Source organism: Equus quagga, chromosome 3 (genome assembly GCF_021613505.1).
Source record: "Equus quagga isolate Etosha38 chromosome 3, UCLA_HA_Equagga_1.0, whole genome shotgun sequence".
Taxonomy (NCBI): domain Eukaryota; kingdom Metazoa; phylum Chordata; class Mammalia; order Perissodactyla; family Equidae; genus Equus; species Equus quagga.
Window position 1 is genome coordinate 98,554,845 of NC_060269.1, and position 20,010 is coordinate 98,574,854.

At 39.6% G+C, this 20,010-nt stretch overlaps 1 protein-coding gene across 3 annotated transcripts; it reads left to right on the forward strand.

Moving 5' to 3' along the window:
* Positions 1 to 3,927: 3,927 nt before the first annotated feature.
* Positions 3,928 to 15,433, forward strand: LOC124237661 (cytochrome c oxidase assembly protein COX18, mitochondrial). Of its 3 annotated transcripts, none has more exons than XM_046657591.1 (6): positions 3,928 to 4,378; positions 5,577 to 5,677; positions 8,692 to 8,855; positions 9,548 to 9,678; positions 11,359 to 11,466; positions 14,231 to 15,433. In XM_046657591.1, the coding sequence occupies exons 1-6, from the start codon at positions 4,037 to 4,039 to the stop codon at positions 14,402 to 14,404; spliced, it is 1,020 nt and encodes a 339-aa protein (XP_046513547.1). In that variant the 5' UTR covers positions 3,928 to 4,036; the 3' UTR covers positions 14,405 to 15,433. The 3 variants fall into 3 exon arrangements, with proteins under 3 accessions (XP_046513547.1, XP_046513548.1, XP_046513549.1); XM_046657592.1 differs by having other exon boundaries at positions 9,554 to 9,678; positions 14,231 to 15,432; XM_046657593.1 differs by having other exon boundaries at positions 9,557 to 9,678; positions 14,231 to 15,432.
* Positions 15,434 to 20,010: the final 4,577 nt, after the last annotated feature.

Here is a 20,010-nt window from a genome sequence, read left to right on the forward strand (position 1 = left end):
AGTTAATATTCCATTTATTGTGTAATCTGTTTATACCAACCATTCTGTTTTAGAAACGATTTTGTTGCGTGCCAACAGAATCCCCATTTCATGCCTTTTCAACATATGTTTCATCATATATCAACATATTCACAAAAACTCATTTTAGTATTCATGTGAAAGATATTTTTCCCTTCTGTTTCCTGTTACTGTAAAGTTAAATCATTTTATTTTGCTAGTAATTGAAAATAATTTTTTGATAAATTATTAAACTTATAGTCACTTTTCTTCTCAGGAAAGGAAAAGTGGAGGGACGGTAAGTACTAACTGATCCTGTCTTCTTCATGAAAGTATTCCATCTTTCTTTTGACTCAAATGACTTAAATACACATTTCATAAAAATTATTTTGCACACTATATTATCCACTTGACTTTTAAAACAATACAACATATTAGACTAAACAAGGAAATTGAAGATCACAGAATCTTTTCAGACTTTCTGATTTATTCAATCTATTTGTACTTCAGTGTTTTTCAGAAACACACTCATTCCCACAGATCTGGCATTACAGAACAGAACATTTAAAGCATGCCGAAAGTTTCTTTTAAATGACAAGTTTTAAATCAGATTATTTCAGAGATTAAAATTTCAAAGGAAAACCAATTCACTGTTTTTAATCACTATAATATAGAGATTCAGTATTCCATCTACTCAGTGTATTTTTACTTTAGATAAGCAAATCTCTCCAGATGTCTTTTCTTTTCGTTCTTTCTGTTTTTCTTTTTTTTTTGAGGAAGGTTAGCCCTGAGCTAACTACTGCCAATCCTTCTCTTTTTACTGAGGAAGAGTGGCCCTGAGCTAACATCCATGCCCATCTTCCTCTACTTTATATGTGGGACGCCTACCACAGCAGGCTTTTGCCAAGCGGTGCCGTGTCCGCACCCGGGATCCAAACTGGTGAACCCTGGGCTGCCGAGAAGTGGAACGTGCGCACCTAACCACTGCGCAACCAGGCCGGCTCCTCCAGATGTCTTTTAATATTAATGTTTAATATACTTATGTTATACTTTGTAAATTCTGGATGCTCCTGAATCTCTTTAGAAATATACATCCCATTGATAAATGCTTGCTTAAATAAGTCACAACATTGAATTAATGGCTGTTATTGTGAATTAACTGGTGTTATTAATTGCAAATTAACTGGTGTTAATTCCAGGTGACTAGAATTCAGGGTAAGAGCATTACTAGTGCTTTTAATACAACCCACTGTGTTACATACCTTGATTGCAAAAATACTATCACTTGTATTTTAGGTAAGTGAATATAGAGAAAAATGTGCCACTGAGGCTTTAACCTAAATAAGAATCCCTTTATAATGTGATAGCTGGAATACAGAACTAATAGATGTGTTGTAAGTTTCATATTAGACTTCTGCCTTTAAATGAATTCACACTTTTGAAAAGTAAAAGCCAATTTTGCATGCTCAATACTTAAGAACCAGTTATAAGAAAGATGATATGAGGAGGTTTTTCAGCAGGAAAAAAAAATAATTCTGTATTGAGTAGCTTTGGTTTTGAAAAGTAATGCCTTAAGAAAGAAAGAAAGAAGTTAAACCTAAATCTGATTCCACAGAATAACAATTGCTTGTGAAAATCATTTATCTTTTGAAGGTTCTTTTGCCATACATTTCAGAAGGCATATTTGAGAATGAGTAATTTAAATGACTGTACAGTTTATATGTATAATAGCCTATATTCAAATTTTGAGCTGCATTCCTGTGTTTAGCACTGTGATAAGAATTTCAAATACTGCAGAAAGAAAATGAAATATATAGTCTCTGTTTTTAAGGAGCTTAAATAAAGTTAAAAAAATTAGTTGTGTGACACAACAGTAATATAAAGGTTGAACTTTTAAAAAGTGTTTTAGGGGCCGGCTCAGTGGTGTAATGGTTAAGTTCGCACACACTGCTTTGGTGGCCCAGGGTTTGTGGGTTCGGATCTCTGGCACAGACCTACACACTGCTCATCAAGCCACGCTGTGGCCATGTCCCACATACAAAATAGTGGGAGATTGGCACAGATGTCAGCTCAGGGCCAATCCTCACCAAAAAAAAAAAAAAAAAAGTATAAAAAGTATTTTAATGTGTTGCACAAGTTCATTAGTGAAGTGTTAGAGTTGACGTGATTTCGGTTGGTTTGCTCAATATTTGTATAGTCATTTTATATTGTATTCTGCAACTCAGAAGACAGAAGGTATCATAATGTTGGATGACCATTAACATACACATTAGTGCTAACACTTTCCTTTTGCTTTGGGCTTTATAATTGACAAATACTTCCCCTAATATTCTCTACCAAGTAGATAGCAAGTTTTAATCATCCCCATTATATGAATTTAAAAATTCATGTTTACATATATGAAATTAGCAGAACTTAAACATTCATAAAGTTTATTTAGATTACAATACTCAAACTTAAAGACTGGAACCCTTTAAAATGAGAATATGTGACCCCAGTGTGTAGCAGAAAAGGTAGACCAACACTGCTTGAAGAGGTCCCAGGCCTGACCCCTGATACAGCTCCACGGGAGAAAGTCTTAGAGATCTGAGGAGTAGCTTGAAAACACTTGATTTACTTTATATGAGCAGTGAATGCATAAATACGGATTTTTTAAATCAACTTCCTTTTTCCTGGATATTAAAAAGTCAGAGTCCCTAGGCTTCAGTGCCACTGGAAGGGCTAACTGCCAATGTTACCAGCTCTCTGGAGGGAGAGGGGGGGTGGCAGCATAGAAGTTGCCTCTGTACTCCCACAATCTTTAGGCAAAATATTTCCATTTAAAATTAGTTCCCGCTTTAAATCAGTAGTCAGCAAATGGTTGCTGCTTTTTTAATTTAAATAGGGAGATACATTGGTAGGCTTTTTCTTTTAAAAAGGAAAGTCTCTATAGAGCATATATTGGGATGTGTATATTTGAACATATTTAAATATCCACCTATAGACATCAATTTGGGTGGGTGCACAATGAAGCACTAACAGTAGCCGCACTTGACATTATCCCAACTTGTCGGAGGCTTCGTTTTAATCAGCATTTTATTCCACTCAACACAATTTGGCCTCTAGGTCTAAGGGTGACCCTTCTATGAGAAACTTTGTCATTCGTTTGCTTGCTGTTGCCAGGAACACAAAACTAAGAACTAGTCCGTGTAGACTTTGCGTATTCTTTTTAACCAGAAGACACCTAATGTTGCTGTTCAGGCTCCTGAAAGTCTATGGGGTACATGTGAGCAGTAGTAAAGTATTCACCACCCTGCTAGTGATTATTCCCCTTAAGTCAGAATATAGTACTTTGCCATTCATATGCTATTTCTAATGAAAGAGAAAATATTGAAGGAAACTCAGTTTACACGTGGGCTTGAACATGCTAACTGGAACAGATGAGCCGGTTAAATCTTTATACCACAGACTGAATTATGCCTGCTGCTTGAAGGTAGTTAATTAAAACTCGGGTTGGCCACAAACACATGCCTCTCTACAAACTGGCATTTCAGCAACCTATTTGACTCTTTGGCAGTATAATCTCAATCTCTAACGGAAGCAGAGTGCACGTAAAGAGGTGGGGAACTACCTCTAGTCACAAAAACCACCCACCAAGCTTAACCTACTACAAGTGACGCCAGGAGGTTAAGTGAAAAAGAATGGAAGAGCACACGCTGAAGGCACTTTCCAAGGCGAGCGCTCCCTAGAGAACGCCCCGCCCGGCGCAGGGCAACAGCGAGCTTCGCGACTCCACGCCAGCAGCGGGAAAGTTCCGTGTGCGCGCAGTAGGCTTGCCCAGTGCCGCGTGGGAAAGGCGGAACTTCCCTCTCTCTTGCGTCATCCCCAGTGCGACGCAAGACGTCGCTCGCTTGACCAGGAAGGTGAATGGTGGCTGCAGGCAGGCGCGCGTCCTCCTTACGCCAGCGGTCGCCCGCGCATGCGCGTAGCGGCGTCAGCAGAGCGGTGCGCGCTGCTAGGCTATGAGCACCGCGCCCCGGGCTAAGCCTTGGCCGCGGATATGCTGTGCCGGCTAGGCGGTAGATGGCTGCGGCCGCTCCCTTCCCTGCAGCTCGGGGCCAGGGGCCCGCCGGCTGCGCTGGCCTCAACAGGCTGCGCCAAGCATTCCGCTCTGCCACTGTGGGCAGTGGCGTCGGTCTCTGCAGTGGGCCCGGGCGGCCAGGGTGGCTGGTACGAAGCCTTGGCCAGGTCGGCGCCGGTGCAGGGCGCAGAGGAAGTGCTGCTCGGCGCGCACTCCGCCACGGGCCTGCCCTGGTGGGGCAGCATCCTTCTCACCACCGTGGCCCTGCGCGGCGCCGTCACCCTGCCCCTGGCCGCCTATCAGCACTACATCCTGGCCAAGGTGAGGGGCGCCGACCCGCGCGTGGACCCTGCGCTTCCGTCTCCGGGGAGGGTTGGTTGACGTCTACCAGTGGCTTAAGATCCCTGCATACTTCCGGTGTGCTTAGTGTTAATCATCGTGACCACTTTATTGCTAAGAAATTTAGCTAGCATTGGATGTGCGAAATAGATGTTTGGCGAAACTTGTACCTGTCATTTCGTTTACCCTACTGGGTATGTGCTCAAAGCATAAGTAGTTACTAAGCTTGCTGTTAGAGAACGAGAGAAATAAAGGAATCAGTACCGGAAGAAATTGTTTGGAGAAACCTATAAAATTACCTTCTTAAAGGTTCTAACAGCCTGTATGTCTGCAGCATCTTTCCTCCCCAAGTATTCCAGCTCATCTTTCTCCGTAGGAAAAAACTAAGCTAGCAATTTGCAAATTTGGTTCCTTATTCAGGCCGTACCACCTACAAGCCTGTGTCTGGTTGGTCGCAGCCACTTGACCTTCGGGGCTTCATTATCTTTTCTGTGGAATCAGAATAGTAATATCTTCCTGGCCTAATTCACAATGTTATGGCATGAAATCAGATAATAGGATTAAAGTGCTTTGAAAGCAAAGTATTATTCAAATATGAAACTTCAAAAGTAATGGCTTTCATGGTTTTAGATTATTATAATTGGGGAAGAAAACCCGGAAACGGCACAGGAAGGGAATCATCAGCACCGTTAAGGCAGTGAGCTACTTCACAGAGAAAATTAACACGGGACAGAAATACCGGCAAATTTTTTGTGGCTCTGTGGCTGTCACAGAGCGTATTAAAGCCTCTTAATTAATATACTTCTCTTTTCTCAGTTTCCATTACTGGTAAATCCAGGGATGAAACATTAAAGTGCAGGGTGCAGTTTTCATTTAATCCTTATAATAACCCTGTGGAGTAGGCACTGTTGTAAGCTTTATGTATGAAGGAACAGGATTTCAGAGGTTAAGTAACTTACCCAAGATCACACAGCTAAGTGTAGAAGCTGGAATTTGAATTTGGTTGTATCTGAGGATCTCTTACGCAAACAAACATGTTATGCTTAGACTTAAAGTTTCTTGGCATGATCAGTAAACCACATTTTTAAATGAGTTGAGGGAATAGAGAGTAAAATTATGAGTGGTTATGAATAAAGATCCTTTATGTGCGCATAACAAATTCTACTTTTTCTTTAGCTAGGTGGAAAATTTGCAGCCAGAAATAAAAAACATTGCAAGGTGTCTTAACCAAGAAGTTGCAGTTCGTGCACATCAGTTGGGGTGGTCCAAAAGAGTTGCCAGGTAAGCTGATTCTATGCATATAAGACCGTGAATGTATATATAATGTGTAAGTGATGATGTTAATTATAGGTTTGGGTGTTCTGTAGCTTTCGTAGCAAAGTAATTCTTTTTACTCTTTAATATTTTATTAAGTTTATGTGGCATGATAGTTTTATATACTGGACTGAAAACAAAGAAATGGAGAAACAGATAAGAAGAGTAAGTTCCTTGCTCTTAAGGGACACCAGCCTACTTAAAAAGACCTGTTATCAAATAATGACTGAATTAAGTACTATAAATAAGGTATGCACAGGGAGTTGGGTCATCGTGGAGCTGCAGGGAACGCTTCACAGGATGAAGATACTGTGCCAGTCTGTTAGGATTTTAGTCAACAAATGATATAGATTATTTATAAACTTGGCCTTTTTGTAAAAGTTGTAGCAGGCAATAGCCCACACAAATGGGGAGGTAGCAAATGTGAATGCCATGGTGGGAGCAACTGGATAGCCACTGTGCTGTCCATCCACTGTGGTTACCCTCTGTAGGTGTGTGTCTGGGCTCTTAGAGAGCCCTTACCCAAGGGTGCTTGACCAGGTTGCAGTTGTATGCTTGCCTTCATTCACTGGGAACTTCTTCTATGTCTTCCTTCTTCACTCAGCCTAAGCTACTACTTAGTTTCCCAAATTCTTATCCTTACTGGACTGTGACAGAGTGTTCACCAGTTCACAACAATGAGAAAAATAAGGGCTTTTTACTATGAATATGTAATATATATATATATGGTTATCTATATATTTTTATCTGTATAGGTGTAAATTTGCCAACTATCTTCAGTCCGAAATTGCCTCCCTTTTTATTTAGTGTTAAAAAGACCTTACATTTAAAAAAGTCATCGTGATAGCTTAATGTCTTTACTTAATAAAATAAAGTTGGCAAACCTATAGTTTTGAAGTTTTAGTGATCAGAGAAATCTGAGAACTACAGCTCTAGGCCAAAAGAACAGATTAGTAGCTGCTCACCTGGGTTATGAATCCAGCCTAGACAAGACTGTGCACTTGCTTGTGCAGCACGAGCAGGATGATTGTCCAGACACATCCTTATACAGATGGGTGGTGTTCTAGGAAGACACATCTGAGGGTTTCCTGCATTTTCAATGGAGCTTAGTCTTGAAGGGTGAAAGGGAATTTGTGATGTAGACAGCCAGGAAAGTGGGTTATCTACACAGATGATATAATAACTTCCAAAGGCATACTAATGTAGAAGTCTGATTGTTGGATAACCTAAGTCATTCAGGCACTAGAATATACAGGCATCTGTAGAGGAGTAACAAGAGATAAAGTTGGAAGAGAAGGCAGAGGCTAAATTACAAAGAGCGTGGAATGTCTGTGGTACTGTCTTAATTCAGTACACTATAATTCGATTAAATTCAGCAAACCTGTTGAATGCATACCTTTTTACAAAACATGCTACAAGAGATTTAGAGGGGCCGGCCAGGTGGCATAGCAGTTAAGTGCGCACATTCCGCTTCAGTGGCCTGGGGTTCACTGGTTCAGATGCTGGGTGTGGACATCTGCATCCCACATATAAAGTAGAGGAAGATGGGCACAGATGTTAGCTCAGGGCCAGTCTTCCTCAGCAAAAAGAGGAGGATTGGCAGCAGATGTTAGCTCAGGGCTAATCTTCCTCAAAAAAAAAGATTTAGAGATAAATAAGACCCAACACTTGACCTTCAAGGAGACTGTAGTCTAGAAAGTAGGACTTAAGAACAGGAATAACTAATATAGTTAACAGAGAAATAGATTAAGAAAATCTTCATGAAAGAGTTGATTGAAGAATAGAGACCATTTTGACAGACCAAGAGCATACTCAGTACAAAATCACATTGCTTCAAAAGATGTATGCAGGGATCAAGTCAGTGAGCTTGGATGGAGTGGAGGGATTTGAGTAAAATGTGCTTTCACCTTTAGTATTTCTGGTATAAATCTTGGTTATACATACCATGTCAGTAGTGAAATTTCCCTTGTTAAAGTCTAATTGGCCAAAGACTACCAGGCACAAAGCCTGTAGTCTGACAATATCAGATTTATTGAATTGTTATATAATTTGCGAACATTGCTAGAGAATTTTCAGTGAAAGGCTTTACTTGCCGTTTGTTTAGGCAGCCCCTCAATACAGCCTGTGACAAGTAAAAATTGTACACAAATCTTTTAGCTAATAACCACAACATGAGAATGTTTGTGCTATGGGTATAAAGCGGTTAATACAGTCATACGCTGCCTAATGATGTTTTGGTCAACAATGGACCACATATATGGTGATGGTCCCATAAGACTAGTACCATTCAGCCTGCGTGTGTAGTAGTCTGTACCATCTAGGTTTGTGTAAGTACACTATGTGATGTTCACACAACAACGAAATTACCTGATGATGCATTTCTAAGGACATGTCCCTCTTGTTAAGCAATGTATGACCGTACGTGGGAGAAACTCAGGAAAACTGAGTAACTCACCAAAATGGCGGAAGCCCTCACCTTAAATACCATCCTCAGCAAAAGACAAAAGATGATATTGGGAGTGGGAAGAGTCGGAGACTTCAAAGGTGAGGAAGGCAATTCACAGGTAGGTGGAAAGGAACAAACATTTGGAAAGCACACATTTGGCCACACAGAAACAGAAGAACACAGAGCGGGGAGCCCAACAAATAGGCTTTTCTAGTTCACGTTGTGCTAAGGTGATGGCTTGCCTCCTGAGACAAGTGTTTTCTCTGAATTCTTTTAGGCAGTTAAAGAGGAGGTAAGAGGAAGAAATTTGGGTCTTTTGTTTCTTAAAAATAATCAGCCTAAAGTATTCCTCATATGAAAGAGACATATTTTGGAGTGGCAAATTTTGTTCCCCTTCAGTACACTCTGTGATGTTTGCACAACAGCAAAATCACCTATCTACACATTTCTCAGAAGGTATCCCCATCAAGCAACACATGACTGTAGTTAAATGACATTTTCTCCTTTCCCTTTTTCCCCTCTTCTTTCAAACTAGGCTCACTTATCTAAAGAATATGCGGAGGCTTGTTTCAGAGCTGTATGTTCGGGACAACTGCCACCCTTTCAAGGCCACTGTTCTGGTCTGGATCCAGCTTCCAATGTGGATCTTCATGTCTATTGCTCTCCGGAATTTTAGCACAGGGGCGGCACGTTCAGAAGGTAGTTATTACAGAAGTTTGTTTCCCCCAAATAAGTTCTCTAACATTGTCTTTGTCATCTAAAGAAAAAAACAACCTCCCATGCTTTTTATAAGTAGAATACTTTTACCGTCTTCCTTCTAAGGGTGTAGAATTTAAAATATTAAGTATAAGTAAATTAGCTGTGTTGAGAAAACAAATGAATCTGGGAAGGACATTAGTAATACTGCTTCTTGGAGATCGTAATGAAATCAGGTTTATAATTCCATAATTCAGTTTCATGGCCAAGAATTTTTCCATTTATAAAGTTAAGAGACCAGAAAAAGCTTTCATGATTATAAATGTCAACATTAAGAAATGATATAAACTAAAGCATTTGTTTTTTATTTTCATTTGAAGGCATTTCTAACCAAAAAGTAATCTAAATAGACTTGAAAGAAAGCAGCCTATGGAGAAATAATTATTTAAATTTAAATCTTAAAAGATTACTGCCGCATATCTTTAGGCTCTGTACGTCTGTTTGCTATAGAAAGTTGCCTGCCTCTTTCTCAATACAGGAGGGACTAGTTTATGTTGTGGAATCAAAATAAGCTGAATAAAACCAATGCAAGTCTTTAGTTTGAGGGACGCCTTCTTGGAATTATCAGACTAGTTATGTCTTGTGTATTTCCCTCCGCTATTTTTAGAAATTCTTTTGTTTTCTTTATAAAACTGTCTCAGCAGGTTTTTCTGTCCAGGAGCAGCTAGCTTCTGGTGGGGTCCTGTGGTTTCGTGACCTCACTGCACTGGATTCCACGTGGATTCTGCCTGTCTCCGTTGGTGTCATCAATTTATTAATAGTAGAGGTCAGTGGTTTTAAGTGAAATTTGTTTTCCATTTAAATCATTGGGATTTTGTTGTTGCTGTTCTGACATCAGATATCAGTGTGTTTGAGTTGGCGGTGGTAGCTCTGAGCTAGAATTGAGACTCCTTTGTTTCTGGTTACAGATCAGCCATTGACAAACTGTCTGTCTGTCTTAGGCCAGTTCCTTAACCCCTCAGTGTCAGAATGCTTATAATTAAAATGAGAGCTGAGTCAGAATGCTTCCAAAGTTTCTGTCAGCTTTAAAATTATATGACTTGAATACATACAGTTTTGTGGTTCGCTTCCAATAAAGACAGTAATTAAGATGCCTAATCAGTATAGTTTTATTCCCACAATAGATTGGTGCTTTGTGTATATGCTTAGTATGTAAATTTGTAGGCAGGGAACACAGTCAATACCTGACTGCCATTTTTTAGCTATATGACCTTAGAAAAGTCATAGAATTTCTTTACACATGTAAAATTTGACCTCTCAACCATGGCTTACCATTATCCCATGCTGCTTTACTCAACAGTCTAAGGGAGTCATGCCTTTAATTTCATAAAGAGCTGTTCTCAGACTCTGAGAAGAGCATAGACTCTGAACTGGAAGAAACCTTAGAAATGATCTACATCACTTGAGATCTCACAGACTTCATGTCTGCTGGTCTCTATTTGGGAAATCTGATACACCCCTTATTTTTTCAGACGAGAAGAATGTAGATGATACTGTAAGGTCTTGAGTGAAAATTTCTTGAAGAAAGCCTACATGTGTAGTCTAAATATGTTTCTGTAAGAGCACCTAGCACACTTCTGTGAATGTGGTTGGTACTTAGTGACTATTTGTTAGAAAGGAGGAAATGATAAACACAAGGTCACAATGAATTAATGTCAGTCCTCAAGTCTTTCCTTTACACTATCTAACGACCCAGCATGCACAAGTTTAATAAAAGCTTATTCTTACTTAACATACACCGTGTGCTAGGCCCTATTGTAATCAACTTACATGAATTAACTTATTTAATTCTTATAGTAATCCTTTGATGTAGGTACTTTGATTACCTTCATTTAAGGGTAGAGAAAGTAAGGCACAGAAAAGTTAAATAACTTGCGCAAGTCACATAACCACTAAATGCAGGGTTGTCACGTGAACCTGGGGAGTTAGGCTAGAGTCTATGCTCATATCATTACGCTGTGCTGGCTCTTAAATAGGTAATTCATAAGTTGTTACTGTCTTGCCTAGCCTTGATTCTTCCCCTTATTCCATGGAGCCATACCAAAACCTGAGGTATCTATTAAGTTCCTTCTTTATGCTGGGCACTGTATTTAGGTGCCAAAGAAACAAGGGGAATGATTCATACATAATGCCTGTCTTGAAGGGACTTGTAGTCTTACAGATAATCTTTAAAAACACGTTGACATGTAAAAATTATGCTATGATTCTATTTAATATAGCTGAATCTCTTCTTTATTGCTGTTAAAGCTCTATTTAAGAATTCTGCATGAGTTTTTTAAAAGATACATGATCAACCATATAAATTTATCTGTTTTATTTTTAACTTTTTTTACTTTTATTAAAATGTAGGTGGAGGCCAGTCAAAAATCGGTTTGTGTTTTAAAGCTCATCTAATTTAATATGCATTTTCATAATCATTGTATATGTATATATTCTACCCCTTCAGATTTTTGCTCTGCAGAAAATCGGAATGTCTCGTTTTCAGACGTATATTACACACTTTGTCCGTGCGGTATCAGTGTTGATTATTCCAGTTGCTGCGACGCTACCTTCAGTGAGTAACCACCAGCGTTGTGTGTAGCGTGTGCTGACTCCTCTCTGTTCTTAGCTTAGCCTGGCTGCAATTCTGCCTCTGCTATTGAGCTTCCTCTCACCGCTCGATGCCTTACTAGTTTCCGAGTTTCCATAGTAGCTGATCTGTCTGTATCGCCAAGTGACACTTGTGTATTTCTTGGGATTGGTTAATCTTCCTTTATGTGAATGTATCTTGACTCTCCTACTAAATCAAACTCCTTTTTCCTTTTTTAATTAAAAAAATTCTATTTTTTTTAATTTAAACTAAAATACCAGTTCACCCTTTTTTTGAAAAAAGTCTTGCAATGTACCTTGCACAGTACTATAAACATAGTATTTGCTCTGTTTGATTAGTTGATATATTGAGTTCTTTCTGTCTACATAGACTGGGCCAAGGAATTTATTACTTAAAAAAGAAACAAAACTTTGTGCCAAGTCCATATGGGTTCATATGTAATGATATTTAACCTCATAACAACTGCATGAGATAGGAACATTTGTCCCCATTTATATGTAATTAAACTTTGATAGAAATAGAAAAAGAAATAGTTATGTTTGCATTTATTTCATGTTTTTAGGCTTTTGCTTATTTCCCATGGATATTAGTGCTAAGAGAGCAAAAGCTGTGTCAGGAATATCTCTGTCTTTGCTCAGAGCCAACACATAGACCATAAAGTAGAATTCATTTGCTGCTGGTAGTTAGGGTTATATCAGCATATATAGAAGTGCTTTATAGTACTTGTCTTAGGAATCTGTAACAGTATGTGTTCAGCATCAAAAATGTGTTTTTAAAGCTGTCCCTTGGACATAATACTGTCGTTGGTCCTGTATAAAACAGTGTTTTCTCATTTCTAAAATAGACATCCTAATGTCTGTGAGAATTAATGAAATGACATCAAGTGCTTATTATAGTACTTTTCATGTAGTAGTACTGTTGTAAAATACCCTGTAAGAATAGAACAGTACAGATTCACTACATTTCTGGGGAGAAATAATGCCACTTAAAAGTGAGGAAACCAGATCAAATAAAATAGTGAAGTTTCATGAGCAGTTGGGTTCTAAATGAGTAACAGAGATCTAAAAAGCAGTGCCTTAAATCCCCAAAAGTTTATTTTCTCCAATATAGGAAATTCAGAGTTGGGCAGTTGCGTGTGGAGCTGATGTGCCCGCTCCTTGAGGACGGGAGAGGCCCAGCCTGCTTCTCTCTTACTGCTCTGTCATCCACAGCCTGCATTGTCTCTCCTTCGGGCCACAGCATGGTCCTGACGGCTGCTGAAGCTTGTCGTCTTGCAGGAGTGGTGGAGGGTACTTCAGGTGCAGTCAGGCCGTTTTAAGGAGGCTTGCCAGATATCCTACCAAACCTTGCACTTATGTCTTAGTACTGTGGCTACACCTGACTGCAGAAGAGGCTGGGAAGTAGTCTTTTTTTTTAAGATGACGGTATACCCAGCTAAAAATTAGGATTTTTGTTACTAAGGAGGAAGAATGATTCTTAGTAGGCAGCTTATAGTCTGCTGTAATTGGGCTCAGGGTACTTTTTGCTTAGTGGCTAAGACAGATGATGATGATAGCTATTATGCATTCAACGCTGACTTTGTGCCAGGCACTGTTTTAAATGGTTTACATATGTTAACTCATATAATTCTCCCAACAATGTACCGAAGTAGTTGCTGTCGTAATCTCCACTTCAGTGATGAGCAAACTGAGGCACAGAGAGGTTAAGTAACTCTTCCAAGGTCACTCATCTCTTACGTGGCAGAGTCCTAACACATCCAGGCAGTTTGGTTCCTGCTTTTAACTACTCTGCTAGTCTCCCTTCAAGAATGCGATACTTTCTGCCCCTAAAAACATGCTCAAGAACAAATACAAGTGCTTACTATGGGTTCCATTCTGTGCTGACCACCCTACGTGACTTGTCTCAGTTATTCCTCACAGCAGCCTCCTGAGGTAGGTACCGTTCTGTCCCTGGTTCACAGATGAGGAAACTCAAGCAGAAGAAAAATAACTTACTCAAAGTTGAGTGAATGGAATTCAAGCTCATGCAGTTTGACTCCAGGACTTAGACTCAGCCACCACGTGGTCATGCCCCTGGGGCCTGCTTGCCTTCTGATGCCAAAGGAGACTTTGGAGCAGATGCATGTATGGGAAGGTTTTGAGAGGCTGCAGAACTTAGTCACTGACCTAAATAAATCAATCTGGTTGGTAATACAAAAGAAAGTCGAAGATAATGCTGAGACTCTTTGTCTCAGAAAGAGGCGGAGATAATGCACTCCTGACTACGCTTAGAAACTGGTCACTGGGGAAAATTTGGAAGATAGATGACTATGTGGAGGAGAATGAGGTTAGGGAGGCTCAGTTTGTCATTATAAATGGCTGTGACCCTAGTACCCTACCTCCAGTACGGCAGCTTGTCAGGGCTCTCGCTAAGGAAAACGTGTGCTTAATTGCTAAAGAAGGGAGGGGAAATCCCTCAGGCCTCTGCCTGGGAGCTGCTCTCTGTCATCCACTTTCTATCATGAATCCCTCCGCTTTTGCTTTTTCTTCACTTGTTGGTTTTCCTTTCAACCTTCTTTCTTACCCGTCTATTAGACCTGTCACAGATGTCAGCAGGTCTTGATGAGTCCTGGTGTGCTTCTGTTTATAGAGATTGTAATTTTCTTTTTTATTGCCTGCCTGTCTCTGGACCTTGGTGTCCTTGGAAAATGGAAAGGTGCTAACATTCATGTCCTTTCTTCTTTTTATAGTCGATTGTTCTCTACTGGTTATGCTCCAGCTTCATGGGCCTCTCACAGAACTTGCTGCTGCGTTCTCCTAGGTTTCGCCAACTTTGCCGAATACCATTGACCAAGTCAGATTCGGACACTCCTTATAAGGACCTCTTTGCTGCCTTTTACGCCAAGTTCATTTCAAGAAAATGACATACTTTCCAATAATTTTGAAACTGTTACAAGTGTACTACCACCTTAATATATTTAGAAGACTTAGAAATTCAGATATGGCTTAATTTCCCTTTATTTAAAATCATGAATTTTGTGAAGTACTGTGGGTTAAGACATAATTCAGATATATTTGACAATACCTGAAATCTCTTAAGTGTTAGAAATAGTTATGTTTAATTGTATACTAAAAGTATAAAAGTGGAATGAAAGTGTCTGGCTCTGTCTATAAAATTACAGCTTGCCGGAGGTGCCAGAACTTTGGAGAACAGGAGTATATACTGAATGATGTCAAGTTACACTGAATAGTGCCACGCATTAAAGTTTTATAAAGTAAAAGAAACCAGTGAGTTGATTCTTAAAATTTTGGAGGTATAGAAGATCATAGACCTGTTTGAACGTCTGATAAAGCTATGGTTTTCTCTTCAGAAAAGTCCTGGTACTCACAACATGGGGACCTTCATTGTCCACCACCCCCACCCCTGAAGGCCTTTTTGGTAACTCTCGTTTAAGAAATCTTATTCTAATGGAACATACATTGATCATGAGTTAATATGTGATTTGAAAAAAGTGGACTTAGGTACAGTCAAGTAGTCCATGCGTGCAAGAAAGTACCTAGTATGGTAGGTAATGTTGCCTCTCAACCCTGTTCTGAAAGAATACAAAAAGCGTACATTCCTTTTTCTATAAGAAATCTGGAATATGGAGTATAGCACTAGTACTGCTGGAGTGCAAAGTGGGAAATCTTAAGCATCAAGTTCGTTTAGTCAGAGGAAGAAAACCAGAAGGGCAGCTCCCTATTAGGGAGGTGATTTTATAAACTGTTCTTTGTTTGGCAGGATTAAGTGCTGTAATGGGTTTAAACTATGGTAGATGTTTAATATAGGAAAAATTGACAAGTAAATATAAATTATGAACCCAGTTTTTTGCTTGTTTAGTTTGAAAAGATGATAAAATTAATTCTGGGTGGGGCCAGCCTGGTGGCACAGCAGTTGAGTTCTCACATTCTGCTTCGGCAGCCTGGGGTTCACTGGTTCGGATCCTGAGTGCAGACCTATGCACCACTTGTCGAGCCATGCTGTGGCAGGCATCCCACATATGAAGTAGAGGAAGATGGACACAGATGTTAGCTCAGGGCCAGTCTTCCCCAGCAAAAAAAGAGGAAGATTGGCAGCAGATGTTAGCTCAGGGCTAATCTTCCTCAAAAAAAGAAAAAACATAAACTCTGGTTGAGATATTTAGGAATAAATTTGATAGGCATTTGAGAAGATTATAAATTACAAATCTTCCTCAAAAGGGAACATGAACCTAGTTCTGACGTACCCTGTCATCCCGTCTCATGTTTTTACAATAAAATAAAAACTAAAGTGAAATGAATTAGTCATTTCTTGAGTGATGTCTATTAAATCTTAGCCATTTTAGTTGTCATGTTACTGCAGCTCACTGAGCATTTAGAGGTAGCAGTTGAGACTGGGTTCTCTTCCCAGCTTCCCAGCTGTGGTTGTGACTGCCCACTTGAGGCAGCTGTGCCTCTCAATCACAGTGAAGGAATGGAAACTTATGTAGGGTCCATCCTCATTATTCACACAGTTCATATTTACCAGTCTGCCTACTTGCTAAAATATATTTGTAACCCCCAAATCAATACAGTCCTTTTGATGTCGTTCTTGGACATACACAGAGTAGCAAAAACTTTGAGTCACCCGAGGCCCATGTTCCCAGCAGGTCAAACAGGGCAACACGGTGCCTTCTTATTTCAGCTCTCAGACTGTAAATAAGTGTCCTTGCTGTGATCTTAGTGCCGTGTTTTTTCCCATTTTCGTGCTTTTTGTTAGTGATTTTGTTATTTTAAATGGCCTCCAAATGTCATGCTGAAGTGCTGTCTAGTGTTCATAAGCACAAGAAAGCTCTGAGGTTTCTTTCTTGTTTTGTTTTTTTTAATCCCACCCCCAAAAAAACCACCACCCTCCCCAGTTATAGCTGCTTCTCAAACCACTGATGTTTCTTAAGGAGAAAATACCTGTATTAGATAAGCTTTATTCAGGCATGAGTTACAATACTCTTGGCTGTGAGTTCAATGTTAATGAATCAACAACATATTATATTGATGGTTTGACAAAAATGTGACCAGAGGTTTGTAGGAATCTGACCCTCTGTATTCTCTCGGAGAATATTCAACTAGTGGTTCCATCTCTACTCATTCAGTGTTCATGATGCCTTCATAGAACATAACTGCCTCAAATAACAAGAATTGACCATTTGCAACATGTGCAGTCAAGGAAGCAGAGGCAGAAAAGTGTGCTGGTTGTGTTATAGCAAAAAGAGGAAAGGGAATTTGAGAAAAACTTTGGCTGTCTCTGGAACAAGTTGGCCCTTGCTATGTGTATCATTGTGTACTAATTCAGATGTTTTTCTCCTAATGGGATGAGGGAAATCAGCCCTCTTCCACCGTCCTGCTCAAAGAAGTTTGTCACTTTCTGAAAAGTAAAAAGTGAAGAAATGCTGTGGCTCCCTTTTCAAATAGGCAAGTCTCCTTTCGTGTGCATCCTTTACCTTGTTTACTGTGATTCTTCTTGATTTCAAAATGTACATTGATATCTTTTTTCAAATGGATATTTTACCTCATTTATTATTGCTTTCCCATTTTCAAACTTTTTGAATTGCTTTACAAATGTATACAGTAAGTTTATTTGAGAATACAAGGTGCTTGTTCCCAGATCTCAGCATATTTTCAGGTAGGCTTGGGGGTGGCTAGGATCTTGGGATGTATTCATGTATAAAGGAAACGGGTGTGTTATGAACTGAGGTGAATCACTCACCTGACTTCAGGCTGGTAAAGATTCACCCACATTTCTTTCTCTGGGCAGATTTTTTAGTAAACAGCAAGTCATATTTCAGAAAATTCCAAGTCTGTGCTGTTTGATCTTATTTCCCCAACAGTTTGTCATAGTCTGGAGCACTTCCAGAGCCTGAGGTCAGGGGAGGTGGGTACTGAATGGGGACAGAGGACACAAGCTGTTAAGATCCCTTGACAACTGCCTGTTGGACCCTTCTGTCTCCTCGATTGCTGAGGGACTCCTGGCAGAGCTCCATCCTGGGCCTGCAGAATTAAGGAAATCTTTTGTCTTCTTGAGCAAGGACCACAGTTTGTTAGTTATCCTTCCCCCTCCCTGAGAGGGCATCTTTTTCTTTTTCCTGTGGGTCTTATTTTTGTCTCTAGGCCAGATTCACTTTTTTTTTTTTTTTTTGAGGAAGATTAGCCCTGAGGTAACATCCACTACCAATCCTCATCTTTTTTCTGAGGAAAATTGGCCCTGAATTAACACCCGTGCCCATCTTCCTCTATTATGTGGGACGCCTGCCGCAGTATGGCTTGATAAGTGGTGCTTAGATGTGTGCCCAGGATCTGAACAGGGGAACCCCAGGCCCCTGAAGTGAAGCAAGTGAGCTTAACCACCCACCACCGGGTTGGCCCCCAGAGTCACTTTTTTACCAGTGCATCTCAGCCCAAGAATCAGGAAGGGAGACTCACTCCTGGATCAGTTTATGTTATACCGTTATGATAACCGAACTCAAAAGTATGTTAAGAGATGGAACTGGCATATGCAGAATGACTCAAAATTAGTTTTCCCTGGAACCATTGTGAGAGAAAACCTGAACCATCCTATCCTGGCCAGATGTCAAGGTGGGAAGATGAGGCTTAAAAAAATGTCAAAATCCTTGATTGCCACCCTCACAAATAACCCAGGAGTGGTTGCAAAACCACATGAAGGACCTTGGGAAAACCGAACAGGGAGAAGACTTTCCAGGTCCCTTTAAAAGCACTCAAGAGTAAAGAGCAAACCCTCACATCCCAGAAGCACAGCCAGTCCTCGACCACATTGAGGAAACTATTTTCTGGGAAAAAATAGGTGCCCAAATAAATCTCAGTAACTTCTCTATTTTACACCTATACTTATTCACCCGTATGTCTTCATAGTGTCCCCACAGATGATCCCAGGAATCACCTTTTTTTTTTAAGAATCGCTTTTTAAATTGCTTCAATATCAGATTAAGCCCTGGAAGAACTAGGAACTCAGACCCTACAGAAAAATTAAAGAATGCAGTTTGTTTTTCCTCTGGAGTGATAAATGAAAGCAAAATTTGGAATTTCAGCCATGATATTTGAATCCATGCAAGAATTTAGATTTCTGTATTAAAGCTACATATTTAAAGCTTTATGCAAATGTGTAAAAAACATGAGATTGCAGTAACAATGGGTTATCATTATAGACACTTGTGATTCTACCAGAACATAGATAATCTGGAAATTTATAGAAGATTTTCCATTTGAACTTTATGGGTATAGTTTAAAGTTGTAATAATTGATATTTTCTAGTTATTGTCTTTTTAGATGTTTTTATATATACCCTGTATTTTATGAAATCATTATTTGCCTTTGGAAAATTTGAATTTTCACAACATTCAAATCATAGATATATTTATCCCAAAGTTTCTGAAATTTTGGACTCTGTACTGAGTTTGCAAGTAAGAATTTAGGGGCCGGCCCCATGGCCAAGTGGTTAAGTTCACGCGCTCTGCTTCGGTGGCCCAGGGCTTTGCTGGTTCAGATCCTGGGCGTGGACATTGCACTGCTCGTCAAGCCATGCTGAGGCGGCGTCCCACATGCCACAACTAGAAGGACCCACAACTAAAAATACACAACTATGTACTGGGGGGGCTTTGGGAGAAAAAGGAAAAATAAAGAAAAAAAGGTAAGAGTTTATATATATTCATATAAAGACATTTATATACATGTATTGAGGCAAAACCCCAAAACCTTGAATTTACATATATGCTTTGCTAATTATGTGACATGTGAAGGTACCAGATATCTCCTTGGTAACCCTTTAAGAAAGTGAAAAAACTAATACTGGGGCCAAGCTAGTGCTACTTGGGAGAATCCTTTAGACCTGTAAACCTTGGTATGACAATATATAACATTAAGTTGGTATGGGGGTCTTCTATATTACAAAATTTGTAATTACACAGCCTGGAAAAAGGAGCAAAATAAATCTAAAAAGCTTGAAAGAGCAGCATAGTATTTAGCAAACTTTAAAAATAATTACTGAATATTATGAAAGCATATAAGTTTTAATATTACTAGAAATGTAATAATAGGTGAAGAATTAGCTTATTCAGCCAGAGAGCATGCATATGAATCTTGTACCTATGATTGTGTATTTAGTTGTTAGAGAATGTAGGTAGATCACATCATTGTAAAATAAGATTGTTGTGCAGAATTCTGGAGACAGCTGTTTGAGTATTTTCCGTCGTCTCAAAGTACAGTGGAGCCTTCTCTGTCCCAAGTACAGAGTGCGGTAGATCCCCACTCGCCTCAGCCTGAGAGCTTTGACTCTCAGCTGCTAGAATGCCAGCAAACACAGCCGACTGAAACAACTGAACCAAATGTCACCAGCTGAGGACGAACAGCCACAGGGGAGAGCAATTGGTGACTCTTGAACAAATTAACTTGACTGCACATCGTTAGTGGGATATAGTCTAAAAGCAAAAGGAATTATTAGAAAATATTGAGCTTTATTTCAGTA

What these genes read in the sequence shown, in the direction of transcription:
- LOC124237661 (XM_046657591.1), top strand. Translation starts at nt 4,037, where the DNA reads ATGCTGTGCCGGCTAGGCGGTAGATGGCTGCGGCCGCTCCCTTCCCTG. An exon ending in AGCACTACATCCTGGCCAAG is followed by an intron (nt 4,379 to 5,576) that starts GTGAGGGGCGCC and finishes TTCTTTAGCTAG; the next exon opens with GTGGAAAATTTGCAGCCAGA. An exon ending in AGGGGCGGCACGTTCAGAAG is followed by an intron (nt 8,856 to 9,547) that starts GTAGTTATTACA and finishes TTTATAAAACTG; the next exon opens with TCTCAGCAGGTTTTTCTGTC.